This window comes from Protopterus annectens, chromosome 4.part0, assembly GCF_019279795.1.
Source record: "Protopterus annectens isolate FY-2018-M chromosome 4.part0, PAN1.0, whole genome shotgun sequence".
Classification (NCBI taxonomy): Eukaryota; Metazoa; Chordata; order Ceratodontiformes; family Protopteridae; genus Protopterus; species Protopterus annectens.
Window position 1 is genome coordinate 558695858 of NC_056733.1, and position 24792 is coordinate 558720649.

Here is a 24792-nt window from a genome sequence, read left to right on the forward strand (position 1 = left end):
AATATATTGAGTATCAGAAAGAATGGAAGGCAATAACATGGTTCAGTTTATAAATGACTGGTTACCTAAAGCATTAAACTTACCTGAATCTCTATCCTTTGGTATAGAGAGTGCTCATAGATTTTTGTCAAATGTTTTCTCTTCAAGCAACACATGTGCTACAAGATCCATAACTGTCAAATTTCTATCTGCACAGGACAAAGATCTGGCTGTGAGAGCTGCTTAGTCGGGTACACCAATTCAAACAAATGGGAAAAGTATTACATCTGATAATCACTATACTGCTACATTAATTTCTAAAAGGAAAGCTTTTGTGCCTTTAATCAAAAATCTGAAGAAGTCTAATATCAAAGCCCAAATTATCTTTCCTGCCAAGATCAAAATCTCCTTTCCTGAGTGTCAAAGAATTTTTAATAACCTCGAAGAAGCTTTGGACTTTGTACAGAACAGCAATTTATTAGACAAAAATGAAGAAATGGATTGGCCTTTACCCAGTTTGAAAAGTCAAGCAACTAAAAGTACTCTGGCTACTAAAGACAAATGCAGTAAAAAGTTTAAAGAAAAGTAATTTGTCTACACTTGCTTGTTATATTATCATACTGAATACTAGTTCAATACTGCCGCGGAAAAACACATTCACAAAGCAATATCTTTCTTAATTAAATAATGTTAGCATATACATATTTAATTATTTGCAATACTAATATAGAAAAAAAGCTATTTATGTATCATTAAGTTTCTTCATAAGTAATGTGAAAAATTCATCTTTTTAAATAAATACTGCAGTTAATAGTTCTTTGGGAAGGGGTGGGGGCTTGTAATTTCCTGTTTTGCTATCCTTTACTTTAACTCTTCTTTTAAACTCATCTTCTACATAAGACTTTAAACCATACTCATATCTCTCCTTTTTCTTCTCATTCATTCAGTCTTCCTTTTTCTTTTTTGTTTTTGTTATTGAGTTAATATGCATTGATTGTATGTGTAAGTAAATACTTAGTTTTTTTCATTGTGGGAGTGGGAGGTAGTAAGTGAAATACTTAAGCTTCTGTTATGTACTGTTGTATTCTACTTTAATGTGATTTAACTTGTGTTTTTTTTCTTTTCTCCTTCTTGATTATTTGCATTATACTGTACTCTGCATGAGACACTTGCTGTTTTAGTTTAAACAGACTCAATATTCCCACTAGAATGCAAGTTCACCTCAGTTTTCATGAGCCATGAGCATTCTGCTTGCTCATCAGTTGTGCATAGCACTTCTGACAGTCCAAAGATAAAGCATACAGACCAGCGTGACCTTTGAACTCTTTAGATAAACGCTTGCTGGAATGGTTTAATGGAATGAGCAGAAACAGCTACTGAAGAAACAGATCCAATTTGGATTTAAAACAAAGCACTCAAACAGATTATAGAGGCAAGAACTGTCATCTTTATTATTTACTGATTCTTTGAGCTTCAAGGGATCAGTAAGCTTATGTATATGTTTAAACAGTGATTCATAGGTGAATATATGCAGTGTAAATGCAATAAGAAGGGTTTGCCTTATTAAACATACCAGTTTGCAACCTCAATGTGTATAGCAAAATGAAACATTGATATTATTCCTGAATGGTATTATATGTGCATAGTTTACTTGTTGTTTTACGTTTTTTTTTTTTTTTTTTGTTAATGTAAAGATGGCTAGTACAGTGCTGACATATTTATGAGACTGTTTCAATTTAGGCATTTCACCAGATATTGTCAAACCTTTGACATTGGTAGTGTCTGCCTTAAATTATATTAAGTAGCTGACTTTATTAATACATTAGTTTGCAATTTATCCCATTATTGGAATTGTTTATTGTAATAGAAGAGATGCAGTGAGGCAGTTATAGAGATGCAATGATGTTAGTCATCTTACAATAAAAACTGGAATTAACACATGCAGATATGATTATAAGTTCTCTATTAAGTGAGTGTGCAGGTATTTATATATAAGTTCTTTCATTTATATATGCACTTACAAATTTACACATTACTCATAGATATTTTGTTTAAGATTTTTAAGTTAAAAATATCATAAACTATGGCCTTGAACATTGGGAATAAGGAGATTTGTTTTTACTGAATATGGGGTTTGACAAAACTAGTTAATATATAGGAAAAATATTTTGAATTCATTTCTACTCCCCTCAAAGACAGAATTCAGTATTTATACTGTTTTTTAAATCTCCTAATTTATTATGTAATAAAATCATACCTCAGTGCAGACTATACATAAAATTAATCTAGGCGTGAATGATTATTTATAATCTGTTCATGGTCAGAAATGGATGCTTAACATAATAGGTCAATGATGAAGAAATGTCCACAGTTAGTCAAGGATAGAAATAAGCATAGTTTCACTGGAAAGAAAAGAAGAAGGCTTTAACATCTTCCCCATCATTTGTTCCTGTTGACTAAACTATATAGAATGATCATTTTTATGGTCTCATGTTTATAATTCACCTCTTGAGAAATAGTAGTTTTATAATAGCTCAAACACAAACCATTTAGCTTTGGTGCTTCAGAATGTTATCAGATACTAAACTTTAGCTTTATATCCTTTGAAATATACATGTAATTAAGACCTGTTGTTTCACAGATTGCAAAGTTATTGAAATAATATACTGGATGTGTTATTAAGCTTAGATTTCTGTTATCTTATCATAGGAGACATGGATCAGATTGCTCTGGAAGAATTAAGTGATATATTCCCATCTAGGTGTGCTTTTCTTTTTTTTTTGGGGGGGGGATTAGTGACCATATATATCTTAATAGCTTACCTTATGTTAGAAGTGTAGCTAGTAACTTAATTACATAGATTCAACCATTATTAATATAAATTAGACTATTTAGAACATAAAGTAAGACTGAATAGAGATTTATTATGTTTAAGCTTTGCGTGTTCAATTATGTATAACATTTTACAAATACATCTCAAAGTTTAAATAAAACAGTTAAATATTAAATTGGAAATTATATAAAATAAGTAATTTCATTATAGGACACTTTATTATGTATTAGTTTTTCTTCATTTTTTCTCTTGCAATAGATTATATAACATAGATTTGATAATCTAGAAGGTAAATAGCAATACTACTGAGAAAACAAATACCTTAGAGGCAAAAATAGTTTCTAGGGTTAGTTAATTCTATGCAATGATGTAGTTATAGGGGGAAGGCAGTCACATTTGTATTGATATTTTATATATATATATATATATATATATATATATATATATATATATATATATATATATATATATATATATATATATATATATATATATATATATATACACACCTACACATAAGTTCTCTAAAAATAGCATAAGTTGATCCATCCTATATTTAAAAGCATAGAGTCAACTGTGACTCATAAAGATATGTTCTGAGAAAAGGTTTACATACCACTGATGATACTGGTGGAATTCCATTAGAAATTCTTCAGGATGAGCCCCAAAGAGGAAATTAGAAAACTGAGTTTTTCATTTTTGCATTTGTTGCATCTGCTTTTGTTAATTAAGGGGTAGCAATGTTCAGAAAAGTTTCACTCATCATGATTCATGACAAAATTGCAGACATGTACTGTCTAGAAATTAAACATAAGTAGTGGTATTAAAAGTTGTAGTATATGGAATTTATGTTTGGAGCACATGATATACTTTTATCGGTCTGTAAACATAATAGTCAATACAAATACTAAAGTTGAAGAACATAAGCTTCATTCAAAATATCATTATTGTTATGGTTTATACTGATGTTGCTAATATATAAGAATATATTTAAGTGAAGAAACTATTTGATAATACCAATTCACTTTGGCATAAATTGTTTTATAAAGTACTATTTGACAGATATAAATATTTACTGTCTAGATCATAAATTACACAGTTTATTTTAATATGAATAGGTTTTATTTATTATTTATTTATTTATTCTTTAATGTTTTAGAGTTAATTGTTATAGGGGATAATGATTATAATATCAGTACTAAAAGGCAGTAGCTGTTTATTAAACTAACTTTATTAATTAGATTAAGTCTTGAGGTAGTAGCACTAGAAAGTAGTTAATTAGTGACTCAGTAATGACTGATGGTGGTTTGGATGATTATATCATCAAACCAGGAATTACTTATTCTGTGTTAGGTGATGTAAATAGTTTTAACTTAATATTGTTAGTGACTAGGTTAGGTTTTGTGTCCATAACATAACTGACTGTATTCAAATATAATTTCATAAATGTCTCTTTATAAGTACATATCACTAAACATCAATGGTCTCAACAACCCTATGAAGAGAAGTAGCTTAATCAAATATGTAAAAATAAATAAAGTTCATATTCCTTTTTTACATGAAACTCATCTAATGAAGAAAGACTTAGATAACTTTTGAAGGATTACTCAAACTTTGTAGAGTCATACTATCATTCAAAGAGGAGAGGCACTCTTATTTTATGGAAGAAAACATTGACAATGCCCAAAATAATTAACACATATTCAGATAAAAATGGAATGTTGAGGTTAGTTGTTTTAGAGATAAATAAGAAATACTTCACATTTGCTAATGCTTATTGGATTCCTGGTATTGGATCTAAAGTTGCATGAAAATATTTAGAAATCATTTCATCATATTCAAAAGGTTACATTTTATTGGCTGGTGATTTCAATTTTATTCTTTCTGCAAGAGACACTACTAAAGACAGGAAACCTAGTTTATCAGCTGTTGCCAAACAAGTGAATCACTTCATCAATTCTACACATTTAAAAGCTATTTATGATACAAAACTGCCAAATTCTCTAAACTACACACATTACTCATATAGATTTGGTACTCATACTGCTGATAAAGTTTTTATTTCTGATATATTGTTTTCTAAAGCAAATGTCATGTCCATTATCCAACCACAATGCCATTGTTTTTAACTTCAATATTAAGCCTGGTGACTGAAACTTCTGGCAAAGCATTCCAGCCTACACTGTAAAAATAAATGGATTGAAAGATTGTTTTTTAAAACAGTTAAATTTATTCCTAATGCTTAATAATAATGATAATGAAACGTCTGATGTTATCCTGTGGGGCACACTAAAAGCATACTTATATGGAAGAATTAAAAGTTGGTATCTAATTAAAGAAAGGAGTGGGATAAAGAATTAATTAATCTACATGTAAAAATTAATACCTTAAAACTAAACTTAAAATTTAATGACATAGGTTCAATTCAGAATTAAAAGGTCTACATCAAACGTATGTAGAAATATTGAATTATAAAGTTTGAATAAATTAGAAAAAAATTAAATTACAGTCATATTCTGTTAACCCCATAAATTTACATAGGTTAGTGACTAGATCAAAAAGTCTAAATAACATTAATCATAATACAGAAATTACTTCTAATGTAGGAAACAAAATTAAAAGTGCTACAGATGTGAAAGATGCATTAGAAACTTTCAGAAAATATTGTGAAATAGTTAATAAAACCAATTCCACCTTGGATAGTGATGATTTGAATGATCATGTCCTGAAAGAAAATATAATAAATACATTGCCTAAAAAGCAAAACACTAAATTAAATAAACCAATATATTTAAAAAAAATTAAAATAGCAAATCAAAAACTTTAAAAATAATAAGGCTCCTGGCTTAGAAGGAGTAATCCTTAAGTTATATAAATTATTCTCAGATAAGAATTTTATTAAGAGCATTTGAAGAAATTAGAAATAACTCGATTAATTCTCCCTGATGGAAATATGCTATGATATCTCCTATTTTGAAACAAGAAAAAGATCTAAAATTATGTTCTTCCTATCACTCTGTTTCACTTTTAAATGTTGATTATAAAATGTTAATATCTATGCTTGCAAAGAGATTGAATCAGATGATATCAAGGCTAATAGATGATGATCAAACAGGCTTCATTCTACAAAGGAAAGTTGAGGATAATGTCATCAGACTTTTCTCACTGTTTGTCATAGCCAATAAAAAATAAAGAACTTCCAATCAAAGCTTAGACTTAGACAAGGCTTTTGGTTCCATTAACTGGACATATTTATTTCAAGTACTCAAAGAATATAATTTTTCAACAGAATTCACTGACTTAATACATGCATTATATGAGAATTTGATATCCTTTGTTACACTGGATTTTTTTGTCAAGCCCTATAAAAATATCGAAAGGCACAAAACAAGGATGTCCATTGTCTTCTTTGTTATTTGCCTTATCAATTGAACCTCTTGCAAACTTTATTAGAGCAAATTCAAAGATAAAAGTATTCTCCATTGAGAAAAATTATTGCTCCAAGATACAACTTTTTGATGATATTTTATTGACAGTCAGAGACATTGATTCCTCTCTAGAATGTATTATTAATGCATTAAAACTTTTTGAGAAAATTTCATGTTTTAAGTTTTAACTGTAATAAGACTGAAACCTTATTATTAAATAAAAAATAAGTATTTCTTTAAAAAATATAAGATGTTTACCTGGGAAAATAAACAACTTAAATACCTAGCAGCAATTATAAAATAGAGTTGGAATGAAATGGCAACAGTAAATTATAAATGCTTAATTAACACTATACGGAAAATTCTGGATAACTGGAACAAAATGTTTTTCACAATGAAAGACAGACTTACTTTGATAAAAATGATTATTCTGCCAAATATCCTATTTCTTATATAGTCATTAATTGCTTTTCCATCCAAAAAATTGATTAAACAAATAAACTCTTTATTACTCAGGTTTTTATGGCATCTGCAAAAACCAAGAATAGCGTTTGATTGGCGTGTTAAAAGTTGGGAAGATGGTGGAATTAGTTTTCCTAACTCTAATTATATGCTAAATCTGTTATTCTTAACTTAGGGAGCCATTGGTTAAATTCAAATTATAATTCAAATTGGAAGACCATTCATAAATTAGTCTTACTATCACTTAACATTCCAGGAATAAATAAAAATTTACTTTCAGATGTGGACAAAATGTACTTGGTTATAAAAGATTTTAGTTTTAATACAAGAAAAAGACCTTAGTTCCATTCCATTTGTTAACTATATATATTAACAAATTTTAGAAAGGTAATGCATTACCTTATTAAAGATGTATTATTCCTAATGTTTCCCATAGCTTTCACTAATGGCTGTTTAGATTCATTTAATTTAAATACAACAAAAGAAAAAGACAAAAATGGTTTAAAATTCTGGCATCAATTTTATACAATAATATTTTGCATGAAGCTAATTATCTCCTGGTAAGATATAAGACAAAATAATTGATTAAATATACAAATATTCAAATAATTTATTAGTAATGAGATACAATTAAAATTGATTATGAATTCAAAGGTAGTTCCTAAGCTATTGGATTTCTTCCTTAAGATTAACAGTTTAGAAAATAAAAATAAGTTGTCTCTTTTGATTATATATAAGATCTTGAGATCCAAATTCATGGTCTTTGATACGTCCCATTGGGACTATTCCACAAAGATAAATAATGAAATGTTTTTAGATGCTAATAAGACTTTAATTTTTAAATCTGTTAGTAATACAACCTCATCCCTTTATTGGAGAATTTTTACATGGAAGTACTTACACAGAAGTTTTCTAACTCCACACAAAATTGCTCTAATATATAAAAAAGACAATATCAAGTGCTGGAGGTGTGAAGAAGTTTAAATGCAAATTGGATTCACATGGTCTTAGAATGTAAAATAGTTGCTTTATTTTGGATAGATTTCAAAAACTTCACTAAAGCACTGTGGTCAGATAATTGTAATACAACTAATTCATTACTACTGTTTAACACACCAGTTCTGGATTCCATTCCAAGAACAGAATTGCCTCTCCTCTGGTCTCTTCTTGCTATAGTAAGGAAAGTTATCACAATAAACTGGAAATGTAAAAGCATCCTCTCTTTTTCAGAATTAATTTCCTCAGCAAAAAAATGTATGTAATAGGGAAACACAAACTGCTCATGCAAGAATATCAAATATTACTCATAAACAACTGTCAGGGTTAAAACTTAAAGATCTTTTAGAAAAAATTAATAATGTATAGAAAATGTTTCTGTTATGGACTTTGTAGGTAGTTCTACTTGTATTAGTTGATTGTTTAGCTTTGTTATAATGATTCTGTTGCTTAAAATCCAATAAAAAGTTTTTACAAAAAAAAGAAGGGTGCACTGTACTCAGTTATGGGTGTGAGAAAGGCTAGGAACTATGAAAGTATTATGGCCTCTGATGTGGATGTCCTTCACATACTCAGTACTGTGTTACATACAAGGGAGTAGTCAGCACAATGACCACATATTGGTGGATGCTCCACTTACTATCTACCCCAGGACACAGGTCACATACATATTGGTCTGATTATAGGGTGTGATGTCTATATTATACTTGGGTTGTGTGTTTGTTTTCCTGATGTAACAAATCCCCCCATGTTTCCTTGTCATTGCAGGTGTTGTCATGACTGTGGCAGCAAATGCTGGCATGTGATGATACTGTCTGTATTATGCTAATATCACAGTTGGAGTCAATAATTTGCCACAATCTATAGTCCTTCAGACAGCTATTTGGCCATAAAATGCATAGGTCATCTGTGATGTCCATCACTTAAATAATAAACAGGAAAGGGCCTAGCAGACAGTCCTGATGTATGGACCTGATCAAAGGACCTGAGATATAAGCCACTTCACATGTCAACATAGTTAGATGTCACGTATGTGATACACTGGTCTACCCACTTGGTGATATGGCTGTTTATGGCCACATCTGACAGTGCTGATCAAAGACCTCAGTGTGAAGTTGTGTCAAATATTTTGGTCTTGTCAAGTTCCACAGGATGATAGTGTTGTCATCATGTATGCCCTTGATGAACTCTTTGAGGACATCTATCAGATGTAACAGACATGATGCAGCATTAACAACTCACACAAGTCTGTTGCACACAGCCAGGATATTACTAGTGCCCATTCATAAAAGGTCCATGATGACATGTTGGTTTACCTCACAGTTGAAGAGAGTTAGGCTATGTCTATACATGCATGCGTCAGGTGCTGCACCCCCCAGCTCAGATGGATGCATGTTGATGTACACCCTTCTACAGGAAAACAGCCCATGTGCAGGGTGTGCTGAAGTGTGTATTCAACTGTATCAGGAAAGTGTATGTGCCAAGTCACACCACAGGTGATCTGTGATGCTGTCACACCATTGATACTGAGTGGTAGGCCTGGATGAAGGCAAAACAATACATACTACCTATCCTGATCTCACCTAGGGTTGTGACACAATCCCCCATGCAGGTATCATTGAAAAACTCTCCCAGCTGGGGATTAACCCTTAAATCACTAGATGGGGTAACCAATTGGCTCACTAACAGAACACATACTGTGGAAGTTGGTGAATCAGCCTCTACCAGTGGAGTAATATAGATCTGTACTCAAACCTCATCAGAACACTAATAGAGTATTAAGCTCTCTTTTGAATGTACTGCACCAGACACATGCAGCAGCTGCAGAGACCACAGGGGTTTCTCATCAGGAAAACACAGTGCCTACAAACCATATCATGATGTATGTGGATAGACTGAAAGCCATGTCACCGTAATCTGTATCGTATAGGATGAGGTGACTTCTGCCTAGCCTCCAGGCCAGTCCCTGACCCTGCCCTGGTGGGAAAAGTGCATTTCCACAAATAAGATATAGCTAATGGCATCAGCAGTGTCTGTTGTGGAGAATATGGTAATAGTGTCAGACATGCTGGTGTAAACGGCTCTCTGCAATGTCAAGCAAAAGCACGCACACAGACACACACACACACACACACACACACACACACACACACACACACACATACACACTTGAATGCAATGAGAATAGAACTCCTCCCTTAGTGGCCAGACTACAGATCTCTGTCTATAAGGCAAGCACCACAGCGCAACTCTATATTGGAGTGTCTCAAACAACACTTTATAGCTGTTGACAGCAGTATCTGTTGAGGTGAATAGGGAAATAACAGTGCCTCACGTGCTGGTGTAAAAGGCTCTCTGTAATGTCAAGCAGAAGCACAAACTCATGCACACACATACAGTGGACTACAGTGAGAATAGAACCCCTACCTATCCAAGTACATAGACTAAAGACCTATGTATTTAATGCAAGTGTCACAGCTTAAGTCTGACTTGAAGTGTCTGCGACAAAACTTTATAGCTGATGACATCAGCAGTGTCTTTTGAGGAGAATATGGCAATAACAGTGTTTCACATGCTGGTGTGAATGACTCTGTATAATGTCAAGCAAGAGCGCGTGCGCACACACACACACACACACACACACACACACACACACACACACACACACACACACACACACACACACACACACACACACACAGAGTTGACTGCAGTGAGAACAGAACCCATACCTATCTAAGCACACAGACTACAGAACCCAGTGCTTTACACAAGTTCTATGGCACAAGTCTGACTTTTACAAGACTGCGGGTCAACTTATAGAGGATGACATCATCAGGCCATGTTGGAGAGATGTTGGGAGGACTGCATAGGTTCATAGCTTCATATGTTACAGGAGGTTACTAGCCCAATGGCTTTACAAGCATAGCCATGAAAAAACAGAAGTGGCCTTATTCAGCATAGTTAGATGGTCATTGTTGGCACAGCAATTTTGTGATCAGCACCAACTGGCTCTGTCTATGAGGTGAATTTACAATCACCTATCCAGTTGTCAAGGTTGCAGTTGAATAGGGGCATTGAGGAGCACTGCTTCACATGCAGTGGGAGCCTATTACAGAGGAGTGACAATCACTGTGAGATCTGTCTCCCCAGCGTGTTTTTTTATGTCATGGACTATGTTGAGATCCCTGCAGCAAGTTAATCTTGTCCCACTTGATTTGCAAATGTCCAGCATTTCCAGTAGGGCAGCATCTGAGACTGCTCTGTAGGCCAGGCATAGGTCACCTCTCAGCAGCCTGCATGATAATGAGTACAGTGAGAGGTCTTTCAGACTTTCCATGTATGTCATGTTTTGGAGGCCCTGGATTCTTCCTGTCACAAACCTCTGTGATTTCTCCAGTTGCTGCAGGTGTCTATTGAGGTACACAGAGAAGGGAACATTGTACTCAATTAGTGGTCTGATAAGGGTAAAGTACAGCAGAGCTATGACCTCTGTGGTTTTGGATGTGATGGCCTTATTTATGAGGCATGCAATGTAGAATGTGTGTCTCACCACTATGGACACATAGTGCCTGAAGTGTAGATTGTTATCAACATGTATTCCCAAGTCTCGCAACACTGTGTTTGAGCTTAGAGGGGTGCTATGTATATCATAATTAGCAGGGGAACTTCACTGCCAAAGGGGATAATGAGACATTTTTTGCTTTAATTTTCAAGCCTTGAGTTTGGCACCAATCATTTGTCTGTGCCAGCCCCTTCTGTAATATGTTAACATTGTTGGGGGACTCTATATGATTGTGACTGGTTGACAGTCATCTGCAAACTTGGTAACCCACAGGCTATCTACCTTTGCCTGGGCTTCAGAAAAACAGTTTACAAACAGTTGAGGGCCTAGCACAAATCCTTGTAGTAGTATTCTATTGGTAAGTGATCTAGTGGTGGAGGTGCAGTCCACAACTTTTACAGTGTATGTGTTGGGGTCTATATTACCAGATTGAAAGTTTAGGTTATCGAATACCTAAACAGTCGAACTGGTAATATCAAAAGCCAAAAACCGCGAACAGCTGCTTTCATGCAGGGAAAGAATTCCCTTGGCCATAAAAAAAAACCAAATTTTAAACCCAAATGAAGTGGGGGGTGATGCCCTGCACCCCCCCCAATGTGGGTGGCTGTGCCCCCCACCCTCCCTAACTAAATATACCAACTCTGAGATCACTCTATATTAGACAAACGGGCAAAATCCGCATAATGGCCAATGGAATTCTTTTCCTGAGTGAAAGTGGCTGTTTGCAGTTTTTGGCTTTCAGTATTACCAGTTACATGTTTAGGTATTTGACAACCTAACATTCAGTCTGGTAATATAGACCCGTATGTTGTCAGTGAGCCAGTTGGCTATCCATCTAGCAATAAAATAAAACTAAATCCTAGGAAGACTGAAACAAAATAAAATATACTACAGCTGATACACTGAAGTAGGAAAAACAGAGCACGTTTATTCATACATTAAGCGCTTTCATCTCAATAAAGAGACTTCATCACAATACAAACATACCAATTATCCACATTTAAATATAAATGGAAACCAATGACATCACAAACCCTGCAATCATGTTGAAGAAATACAGTCCTACTGAAGTTTAAATGTAAATATAAACTTATAGAATAAATCCATAATGTATTTTGATGCCATAAAGCTATTTAATTAATTATTTATATACATGAACACTAATAATTACAAACAATGAATGTCTAAAAAGTATTTATTAAAAAATATTTATTAAAAAATATTTTAAAAATGTATTTAAAAAATTGTATATATATATATATATATATATATATATATATATAGTATATATAAATATATATATATATATATATATATATATATATATACTTGTAAAATTATATTCTATATCTTATTGGCTCTTTCTAGTAACATGGGGGCTATTGACGGCACGGTGTCATTCAAACCTGATGGTAACATAGCAACTAATCTCAGCTGCCACTGAGTCTCTTTCTTTTTTAATACATTTTTCCAGTCGCCCCCTCTTGCATTAATCTTTACAATATCTAGAATCCCAAACATAAATTTATCAAAATCTACACAAGTTGCTGCATGTTTATAAAGAGCATTAGTTAATTTTTTATTTCTCATGTCATTTAAATGTTCATATATCCAGTTTTTCAACATACGTTCGGTTTTTCCCACATAGAAGTGCCCACTTGATTTACACAATGCCAGATACACCACTCCCATGGTGCTACAATTTCCCTTCTTGAAAAATACCTTACTCTTGATGTTGTTATTTAAAACCAAACTATTCTGTTTATTGATATATGAACAATAAGAACACATACCACAAGCCTGTGTACCTTGTTTAACCACCATTTGGTTTTCTATCCTTTTTTCCAACAATTGTTTCATGTTAAGCCCCACTTTGTTTACAAATATAGGTCTTTCCCCTACTTTGTTAAAAATCTCCTGATTAGTCCTAAATATATTCCAATTTCTTTCCAGTGCTTTTCTAACCTTATATGTGTTCACATTGTACTGCAGAATACAAGCCTTACTGAAATTATTTATATTTAAATGTGGATAATTGATATGTTTGCATTTTGATGAAGTCTCTCTATTGAGATGAAAACGCTTAATGTATGAATAAACGTGCTCTGTTTTTCCCACTTCAGTGTATCGGATGTAGTATATTTTATTTTAGCCATCTAGTAATGTATGTGTTAATTTCCAAATGGGAGATTTTCTCTGTGATACCTGAATGGGGGATAGTGTCAAAGACCTTGGATAACTCATCATAGGTGGTATGTCCTGTTATCCTTCATCCAGGTCTTTGGAGTCAGTATCAAAGAAGTCCACTAGGTTTGATAAGCAAGATCTACTCTTGACAAAACCAAAATGGTTCAGGTCAAGTGTTTTGAAGGTCACCTATGTCCCTGTGGATAAGATCCATGCTGATTCCTTCCCTAACCTTGATGATAAGGATTTTAGGCTTATGGGTCAATAGTTCTAGTTCTGCATGTTACCAGATTGATGTCCATTGCTTATCACATACCATTTGATATTAATTTCTGTACTGTAGGTGATATATGTGTAGAAATAGTACTGAGACACTGGGGTTACAGTGCTTGGGAGGAGGCAACACATGGCTGTATTGTAAATACGTGACATATTGTTAGATAGGGACTTCAGTTTATGTTTCCACATGTAATTTCATGCTATAGATAGGAAAAGGACAGTAAACAGCAGTAATGCATAATAATACTTTCTTTTCTATAGTGCGGTGAGCGGCGGGTTTGCATGATGGTTGGCAAAGTGCATGCAAGATACACATTTCCAATATTTTCCAGGTTTGTGCATAGTTAAGCCATGTGCAAATGCAAGCTGCATTACTGACATCTGAGAGTTAAGTACTGAGTCTATGAAACACACCTGCTGCTTAACTGACTATGTGGCAGCAAGTGTAAATGCACTGGCTCAAATTATACTGGGTTAGAATCCAAGTATATCTAATACTTTTAAACACTTTTAACTAAGCAGTGATAATGCAATGACATTAATTTTTTATAGTACATGTGCTGCTCTGTGTTGGAATATTGTTGCATGTTGACAGTGGCTGCATCTCAGGAGGTGAAGCCAGAAAGTGATGTCCTGAAATAGTCAAAACATTCCCAAAGTGATTGAAATGGACTGCTGAAACTGTCAAGAGACACATCAACAGCAATATTTTTTTATAAACATCCTTAAGAGCATTACTCTTATTAATTTGACATGTTTTCATCTTTTATTTGGGCTTCAAGTTTCTAATATGGTGTAGAGTCAGGATTGATACCATGAAATATAGCTCCCAAAAATGTAAACATCACATGATAGTCATGTGATGACCTCTTCATATTTTGTATCCACACTGAAAAATAATGCTCAGGTGCTAATGTGGCTCCTGCACTACTTTGCTCTTCAGACCTCTTATCTACAATAAAGGTAGAACCACAGGGAAATGTTAGGAGCAGAGGTATTAGCTCAGCCCTTGTAAAGGTATGGAGCGGAGAAGTATGTAGGCAACATGAAGGTACATGAACATGAACTTTGAAAGAAAAATAGCCAAGGATTCAAAAGATAACCACAAAGCCTTCTTTAGCTATGTTAAGAATCTAAGTGGCAACTCGCAGATATGCACTGAACTAGTGCAAAATAGCACAAAATATACTGAACCTACTGATATTGCCAACATCCTGGCAGATAGATTCAGTGCAAACTTCACCCCCCTCTCACCTCCAAAAGGGCCCACAACAATACCGGAAAAGTGTAGTGTCCCAGAAATCACAGACACACAGGTGAAAACAGCCCTTTCAAAAGCCAAAAACACATTGTCAATGGGACCAGATACTGTCCCAGGCTGCGTCTTGCATGAACTACAGAATGAACTAACCCCCCCCACCTAAACACGCTGTTCAGCCACAGCCTCTTCACAGGCTACGTGCCCATAGAATGGCACACAGCAATGGCTATTCCTCTCCACAAAGGAGGGGCCACAACTGACCCTGGTAACTATCGCCCCATAAGGCTGACTAGCCTGGTCTGCAAGGCTATGGAGCGCATCATCATGGAACTCATTAACAAAGACATTGGGAACCTCCAAACACTTGACCCATCCCAGTTTGGCTTTGTTAAGGGCAGATCATGCCTACTAAACCTGGTTGACTTCTTCGAGACAGTCACCAAGGCCATAGACGAGGGAAAGATGGTTCACACAGCCTACCTTGACCTCGCCAATGCTTTCGACACCATTCCCCACTTGGGTATTACAGAAAAACTCACCAGCCTGAACATAAACCCCTACATCATGAGATGGGTTGCCAACTGGCTTACAGACAGAACTCACACTGTAAGAATAGTGGTCCGACTCTAAACCAGTCACAACTGGTGTCCCGCAAGGTTCGATCCTGGGATCCCTACTGTTCAGCATATACTTCTCAGATGTACAGGCAAACACAGGAGGGCTATGGCTAACCAAGATCGCCGATGACTGCAAACTGGTAGCCATAATTGACTCTCCAGCTGACATGGACATCCTCCAAAAGGGCATTATTGAGACAGACACCTGGTGTCAAAGTCATGGCCTCAAGCTAAATGCCAAAAAATGCACATTCATCTTGTTTGGGAAAAACACCCACAAATTACCACATAAGTGGCAGCCCCCTTAATACAGAAGAGTTATAAGTGATCTGGGGACCCAGGTAGATAGTAATCTCTCCTTTGACAATCATATTGCCAAAGTAGTTAGGAAATCCTTCTATGTGGCCCATCTAATTACTAAAGGGTTCGCATCTAGAAATAAAGAGGTTATAGTGCTCCTCTACTCGTCACTCATTAGACCCATCATAGAGTACAATGCCCCATCTGGGATGTACCTCACAAGACACTTCCAACAGCTGGAAAGACCACAAAAGTACCTCACCAAGAGGATTACTGGTCTCAAACATATGTCCTATGCAGCCCGACTGAAACAACTCCGGCTGTACTCAGTGGCATATCACTTACTCAGAGGTGATCTCTGCCTGATTTACAAAGCCATTGTCAGAATTGATGGACATGCTCCACCTAAAGAAATCCAAGTCACTGTGAGCCACGCGCTCTAGTGAGCTAAACCTCGCCACAACAATAAATAGAACATGCTGGAGGGATAGATTTCTGTCACAGAGACTCCCCATGCTTTGGAACAAAATTCCAAATTACATCAGGCAGAGCCCTTCACTAACACTCTTCAAGAGAAACCTTGATGAGTGGATGGGTAACAGAAAATACACCCCTGGGATCACTTCATTTGCTCTGCTTGAGAGAGGATCAGTTAATTAATCAATGGGGCGGCGAAAGCTGACACACTCTGGCTAGGCTTATAAATGCCCTCAGGCAGATAGCATAGTACCTACCTATGAACCTATGAACCTATGAAGCAAGCTATGCCCCTCTCATGGGAACAATCAAATGGTCTGTAAGATGAATGCTGCTCTCATCAGAGCCCAAAAATGACTCCATATAAGAAGTGTGTGACCCATCATTGTGAGTCCATCGACTCTGGAAAATAGTCTGACTTAAAGAAAATACTGCAAATGAATGAAATGTGACATCATTAAAGTGTATTTGCAGGATGGTTTCACCCCTGACATAAGGTGTTACTCAGCACTCTGTTACTTATATAGTGTATCTCTTGGATCACTATACCTTGGAGTGTAATGATTACAAACCTTGGACTTAGCATGAACTGTATTTGCAGACTCACAGTTCAGAGGAAAAAAGGTCCTTAGAATTTCAGTAGGAATGACGTCCAAACATACACAGTGATAATAAAATTACAATATCAGGGATTTGCAGGAATCAGTTGCTAATAAACTCAGAAACCAAAGGTGTGAATAAACTTTGCAACAACAAAATACTCTTAAAACCTTCCCGATGCCCTGTTTTCTCAGACAAGGCAATATCCAACACTGAACCTTGCAACAAATTCCAGATGCTTGCCTAAACTACCAAACTTCAAGTTCTGTCTGCTAAAGTTAACAAACAGATATTCTGGCCAGTAGGATTAAGGAAACTAAACTGTTTAATATAATAACAATATAAGGTTAGATACTTCACTTTAGAGTATGATGCTTGTAAGCCCCATCATTTATTTTGCAGTCACAGATTATTGCTAAGGTTAGCAGCTGACATTTAGTATGTATATATATATATATATATATATATATATATATATATATATACACACACACACACACACACACACACACACACACACACACACACACACACACGTATATTTATACATATATTTATAAAGCTTAATTTTATTGCCATGAGAGCAGTTCTGTAATACAGTCCATAGCAGTTAACAATAGTGAAGTATCTTGCAAAAAATGCAGACAACAGGTCACAGTTAGAAATGATAAAAGCAATCTAGTGGTTACAGAAAATGAGCAAAATGGTGAAATTCAACATTCTTCGTAGAATGTCCTGCTAGTGTGGACATTGTGATACAAACACTGACAATGATTGAGATACACACACTGACAATACTCACCATCATCCAGGATCACAAGAAGAGGGGCAAGTAGGTCACACATTCCCTGTACATACCCAACCTCAATGTGCTGCCAGATGTAGCTGAAATACAATCAAGAGGGTGGATTATGAGCTTATAATTTAGCTATTCCCCACTGATGTGCATAACATTTATTACAAACAGCACAGACCATCTAATCAGATAAAACATGCCTCCATTCAGCCTTGTTTATACCCCACAATGTACAGTTTAGAGGTAATGATAATGTTATTTTTTGTTAGCAATAATTGCTTTTACTTTGGAATACAGTATTAATGTTTAGTTTTAGACTATCAGGCAAGCTCTTCACAAAGTTTTCTGAGGTGAAACCTTAACTGATGCTAGCACAATCCATGCATTGTTTGAGTTACATCTTAATTAGCTATCGCTTCAATCTGCAACATTTGCAGTCAAAGAAAGGGAGCTGTTGTAGAATTCTGAAGACCCTATAGTAATTTCTAGTGGAAATTAGTCTGGAAACAATGTAACCTTGAACAAGTCAGCAGAAAATGAGAAACTTACACTCTTTACTCTAACAAAACAATCCCGATCCAGTCTTCATGTCTAAATCCTAATGTGTCCCAGGTCTTCATTCTTCCAAATAGCTTGGCTTTGTACTATACCCCATCTCTATTGCACTCCTAACTGATGATATGGAGTATGTATTAAATTGTAGCATCTGCTACTAAATCGTTTTGTATAGTCGCTACTGTTTAAGTGGAAAAATACTACTTTACATATCTGTCTCATTAATTCTTAATTATTTAGGTATTAAAAGGCTTTGTTCTTCCTAACTATAAAAAATAGTTTGATTGCATGCTAAGTCTTGGAATCTTTAGAAGTTTGTATTATGCTGTAAATTAATAAAAAATTATAGACGAACATGACACGTTAATATCGAAATGCAGCAAATCTGAATAAAATAAAAACAGAAAAAAACAGGGAAATGAAGAAAAAAAATAATTACTTCAGGAATCTTGTGGAATTATTTGATTCTACTTTTCTAATTATTTGATTTTACTTTTCTTTTCCCCTGAAAGGGAAACATTACCACAAATAGCACTACCAGGTTATACCTCATACCATGCTTTTCGGCCCCAAAACTTGGACCGAACCACAAAAGGAGGGGGAGTATCGATATTCATCAAAGATACCCACACCTCCAGATTGGTGGCAAATCACGAAGCATCAGAGACTATCCATGTGCAACTATCAGTGGGTAATACTGCCTTCCAGTTTATAGCCTGCTACAGACCACCCTCCCAAACCCAGGAACCCCACTCGGCCTTGAGAACAACACTGAAAATATGAAGGTCTCTCCAAACACCATTATATTGGGCCTTTCAACTACCCAAACATAGACTGGGAGCGGTTACTCTATCCAACAAAGGTTCCTAGAATTTATAAACTCAGATGCTATGGAACAACTTGTTACCACTCCCACAAGAGGGGGAAAATACTGACCTGATCATCACACCAATGGGGGGACTCTATACAGACCAGAGAAGTGTCTCCCTCTGGTAAAATCACCAGACCACTAAATCTCACTGGATATTCCCATCCAGACCCCCCCCCCCAGAAAACCAAGGAAAAAACTTCTCTAAAAGCAAATTTCACACTCCTCAAAACCAAGGTGGAATCCTTCAAGCCCCCGGCCTGTGGAACATATGGAAAATATGGCTCACCTTATAAACATCCTATGAACACCTTCAGGAATCGTGGATCATCTCTTCCAAATAAAACCAAGACCCAATCCCCTCAAGGCGGCAGGTCCTGTCTAGGAAGCTACTAAATGATAGAGCAAAATCCCAAAAAAGGGCATCATCACTGATCAGTAGCAAAAAAAACTACGCACTCATAAAAAAATTAAAGGCCAGCAGAGAGAAAAATACACTAAGGATAATCACAAGGCTTTCTTTAGTTATGTTAGGAGTCTGGGTGGTAATTCCCAGATATGCTCAGAATTAGTCCAAAATGACAAAAAATACACCGAACCCACAGACATTGCCAACATCCTAGCTGACAGGTTCAGAGCAAACTTCTCCCCCTCTCCCCACTAAAAGGGCAAATATCTATCCCAGCAGAGTGCTGCCCCCCTGACATCTCAGATGCTCAGGTAAGAGCCGCCATCTCCAAAGCAAAAAACACAGCATCAATGGGACCAGACGGTGTCCTGGGCTGCGTCCTACATGAACTCCAAGAAGAGCTAAACCCAAACATAAAACTACTGTTCAATCTCAGCCTTACTACAGGATATGTGCCCAAAGAGTGGCGTACAGCAACAGTGGTCCCTCTCCATAAAGGTGGTGCCTCAGTGGATCCTGGAAACTATTGCCCCATAAGCCTGACTAGTTTGGTCTGCAAAGCTATGGAAAGGATCATCATGGACCTCATAAATAAAGATATTGGGGACCTACAGACACTGGATCCTACCCAGTTTGGCTTTGTTAAGGGCAGATCCTGCCTCTTAAACCTGGTTGATTTCTTTGAAACAGTCACCAAGGCCATTGATGAGGGGAAGGTGGTCTACACAGCCTACCTGGACCTCGCAAAAGCCTTCGATACAATACCCCACTCAGGCATTATAGATAAGCTCACCAGCTTAAATATAAACCCCTATGTCACTAGATGGATTGCAAACTGGCTCAAGGACAGAACCCACATGGTTAGAATTGCTGGAGCCATGTCAGACTCCAAACCAGTTACAAGTGGTGTCCCACAAGGCTCAGTCCTGGGACCTCTCTTGTTCGGTATATATTTCTCAGAGGTACAGGCCAACACGGAAGGACTGTGGCTGACCAAGTTCACAGATGACTGCAAACTGGGCACCATAATTGACTCTCCAGCTGACACAAGCATCCTCCAAAAGGGCCTCATAGAAACAGACAACTGGTGCCAGAGCCATGGCCTCAAGCTAAATGCCAAAAAGTGTATAGTCATCCCCTTTGGCAAAAACAAAGTGCCCACAAATTACCACATAGGTGGTAATCCATTAAGTACAGAAGAAGTAATTAGGGACCTGGGGATCCAAGTTGATAGCAATCTCTCATTTGATAACCACATGGCCAAAGTGGTTAGGAAAACATTTTATATAGCCCATCTAGATCAGGGGAGGTCATTGTGCCTCTTTACTCATCCCTCATCAGGCCCATAATTGAGTACAATGCCCCTTTTGGGATGTACCTTACCAGACACCTGCAGCAACTGGAAAGACCCCAAAAGTACCTCACCAAGAGGATCAAAGGGCTCAAACAGATGCCATATGCTGCCCGGTTAAAGAAACTCCAGCTCTACTCAGTGGCATACCGCCTGTTCAGAGGCGATCTGTGCTTGATGTATAAAGCCATGTCCAACCCGGAATTAATGGACATGCTGCACCTCAGAAAATCCAAATCCCATCGAGCTACGCGCTCGAAAGACTTGAACCTCAGCACTGATATAAATAGGACATGCTGGAGGGACAGATTCATAACCCAGAGGCTCCCTTCACTCTGGAATAAAATCCCAGTCCAGGTTAGGCAGAGTCCCTGATTGACTCTCTTCAAGAGGAATCTTGATGAGTGGATGGGAGATCGTAGGTTTACCCTGGGTATCATTTATGTGTCACTGTTAGACAGAGGCACAGTATACTAACCTCGAAAAAGGGCATAGCAAAATTAATTTAAAATGGGTGGCGAAAGCCAAACACATTCTGACTAGGCTTATAAATGCCCTAGGGCAGATAGCCTAGTATGAACCTATGAAACTAATTATGCATAATACTCTGGAGATACCAAGAATAAAAATTAATGCAATGAAGACGCACAGCTACATATATACATTAAACATAAATGCTGATTAATAACTAAATTAGATTCAATGAAAAATCATTTATCGAAACCAAATTTTGTGGCATTACTTCTTCAAAGCAAGCCAATTAAATCTGAAAATTGTACAAATGTTTATATCTTACATAATAATGATTCTTTTGTATAAGCTGCAACGTATTATCAGTTCATAGGAAGCAATAGGCAAGCTGCCCGTGTGGGCCATTTTAAGCCTAGCCAGTTTCCCTTTTGGTGCTTGAATTAACCTGTCCCATTTGGTGTTAGACTGGTCTTACTCATCCCATGGTTGATAATTATATATTACCGAATGAGAATAACTGGGATCGTACCATAGATAATTTGAGAAAACCCCTACATGGAATAAAGCATTTAGAAGTTACCTCTGTCCATTAGTAGTACAGGTGGCAGACCTGGGGTACATTTTCTGTTTCCCATCCATAGATTTAACTTGTAGTTGCATGTAGACAGAGATGAGCTTTGTTTTATGTGAATGGGGAGTCTGTTCCAGAGCAGTAATATATCATTAGCAGTTCCTAAAATATTTTCAGTGTAAGAATTCAACAAAATAGATATGCAAGAGCAATACATGTCATATGTCACTGCATAAACATAGGACTGAACTTTTAAAACTAAAAAAAAAGTATTACACTTAAAGACATTTCCTGTTTATTTTGAAGATTTATATTACTTGGTATTGCCTGATGAGGCACTTATGAGACAGAAATGCCTTGATGAGCTATTCTCACTCAACAAAAATCTAGGAAATAAATCAAAAATATATGTCGCCTTATGAGTTTAAAACCTATGCTCATGATTCTAAGTGATATGTTCCTATGTTTATTCAGAACAACACAGAAAAGCGGAACTTTAAAATATGTAAAAATATTTTAGGCTACATTTTTCTTCTGCTTTGTTATTTCTGGATTTCTTTTCACTGACCCTTTTAATGAGTCCCTGAAGTATACTATGAGTCATGTTAATTACTCTCTGCCTTAATACTTGCCATGGTTTACAGAATGTTTTGGCAGCCTGTGCTTAAACCCTGAAAGAGACTAGGCTAGAATACCATCTGCTAAACATTTTATAACTTAAAGCAGATTAACCAGTAATAGGAATGGGCAAAGTATTCAACGCTAAATATTATGGCTTTCTCCTTTAATAGTTGCTGATATCATAGCACATTCAACAAATACTAATGTGACTTTTCAAAGCAATACTACCAGGAGAAATGCAAACAGAGTAAGTCTTACATAAATGCCAACAAAGACATGGTTGACTATGCCAAATAAATGGAAGTCTATTCAATAACATCTAGAAGACTGAAAGCACAACTTCTTCTCACTATCTTATTTGGGGGAGGAGGCATCATCTTCCCTTTTCCCCATGCAGGGGCATGTGCTTCCTGCACTCGCTAAGCAATAAAGCTAACTATTTAGTAATGAAACCCCGTGGTAAGTTATATAATTTTTTTACTGAGTTTCCCTTTGCTTTTCCTGTCTGTACTGACTCTACATCTATGTAGCTGCTTGTGATGAAGTGACCAGAACTATAAATGCACCAGAAAGACAGGACTTTACATATTTATGAAACACGTACAGTCTATATGAACAGCATTCTTAGCAGCTAAGAATAAAATAACTACCTATCAATAATTTGCTGGTACCTACAGGACTGATAATCAGGCAGTGTCAAACCATAATGTGGACAAAGCCATCCCCAGTCCTCAGCAAAAAGCAGCACACCTTGCACCTATAGATTTAAGTGCTCTGACTCTAAGGACCCTGAAATTGTTAAATGTGAACTCCTAGACTACAGCAACATTCAACTAGAAACACTAACATACCATAAACACATTGCTGAAGTGAATGTCACAGAATCTGTCTTCAAATGAGAAAAATACTACCCTTTCTTAAATGTTTTAACCATATGCTTGGAAACAACACCGATAACATTACTACAAAAACAATAACAGTCTCTTTCATTTTTGCAGAGACAATATGAAAAAAAAAATAGTTAATCTGCCTTCTCTGTTTTTGGGTCACACTTTTCACAAGCATTGTATTCTATGGCATACAAGTCTTGTGTGCACCCTCTAAACACTACAATAGTTTGTATAAACAAATCATACTTTTCTCATGGTGCATTATTCTGAAGGTGAACTCTACACTAGTGTGGTTCTCTTCACCTTTACACATTTGTGTATATTGTGCACTACTGAGCAATATAAACAAATACATAGCTGTAAGCAAAAGTTCACTAATGCAATGACATACTGCTCCAGATGAAAGAAAGTAGCAACTTAAAAAAGTAGCAGCTGTGTGCCCTTGGCTGTGACACATTAAACAGTAGACACAGTGTTTTACATTACTATATCGGCACTATCTATGTGTAACTGTTGCTCAGTAGCAGCAGACAAGGTATACTCAATGGTGAACAAGCATGCCTAAGAATGATTCATTAACATCTACGGCTCCTTAGGCATGCATGTTGCTCATTATTGTAATATAAAGTAATGACCGAGATCTAATGAAGTAATGTCTCCCATTGATAGGAGCTTTGGAATGTCATTGAGACTGTGTGGAAGATGGTGTGGTTGTTTTAGCACAAATGTCTGCAATATAATCCACAATCCACAAGGACACTAGCTGCAATCAGTTACCTTCTAGAATTTTATATATGGTTTAAACGGCACTAGACATGATGGTATTGTTCATCTGTATGGCGTTGAGCAGAATATTACATTTGCAAGACCATTGATGATGCACAACTCCACTAGTTTGTGTGCCATGAATGACATGTATATGAATCACAGAACTGATATGCATATCAACTTGGGCTCCTACTGCTATGTAGCTTTGTATGTCATTCCCTTACTGCATACTGAATTCTTTTTGATTCACGTAGAGCTGTGGTATTCAGGTCAGACTGTGAATCAGCCCTGTAACACTGCATACAAAGTTTGTGAAAAGCGCCTACACAGCCTGTGCAGTCTGAGCCTGCACTAATTTCCTTTACAGCTGTTTTTAGTGCACCACCCACTCAGAGAAAACAGAGACCCTCTAAACACATCCAGAATTTGTTATCTAGCAGATCCTACTCAAGTTAGGACTTAGATCAGAGGTTTATCCCCAGCATTAGGTCCATCCTGTCCTTCCACT

At 36.1% G+C, this 24792-nt stretch overlaps 1 protein-coding gene across 1 annotated transcript in view; it reads right to left on the reverse strand.

Moving 5' to 3' along the window:
• SGSM1 (small G protein signaling modulator 1) overlaps positions 1-24792 on the reverse strand; it is a 1353076-nt gene that overhangs the window by 132398 nt on the left and 1195886 nt on the right. Inside the window, exon 20 of the mRNA XM_044068489.1 lies at positions 17787-17869. Within this exon, the coding sequence (XP_043924424.1) occupies positions 17787-17869 (83 nt within the window). The remainder of the gene's footprint in view (positions 1-17786; positions 17870-24792) is intronic.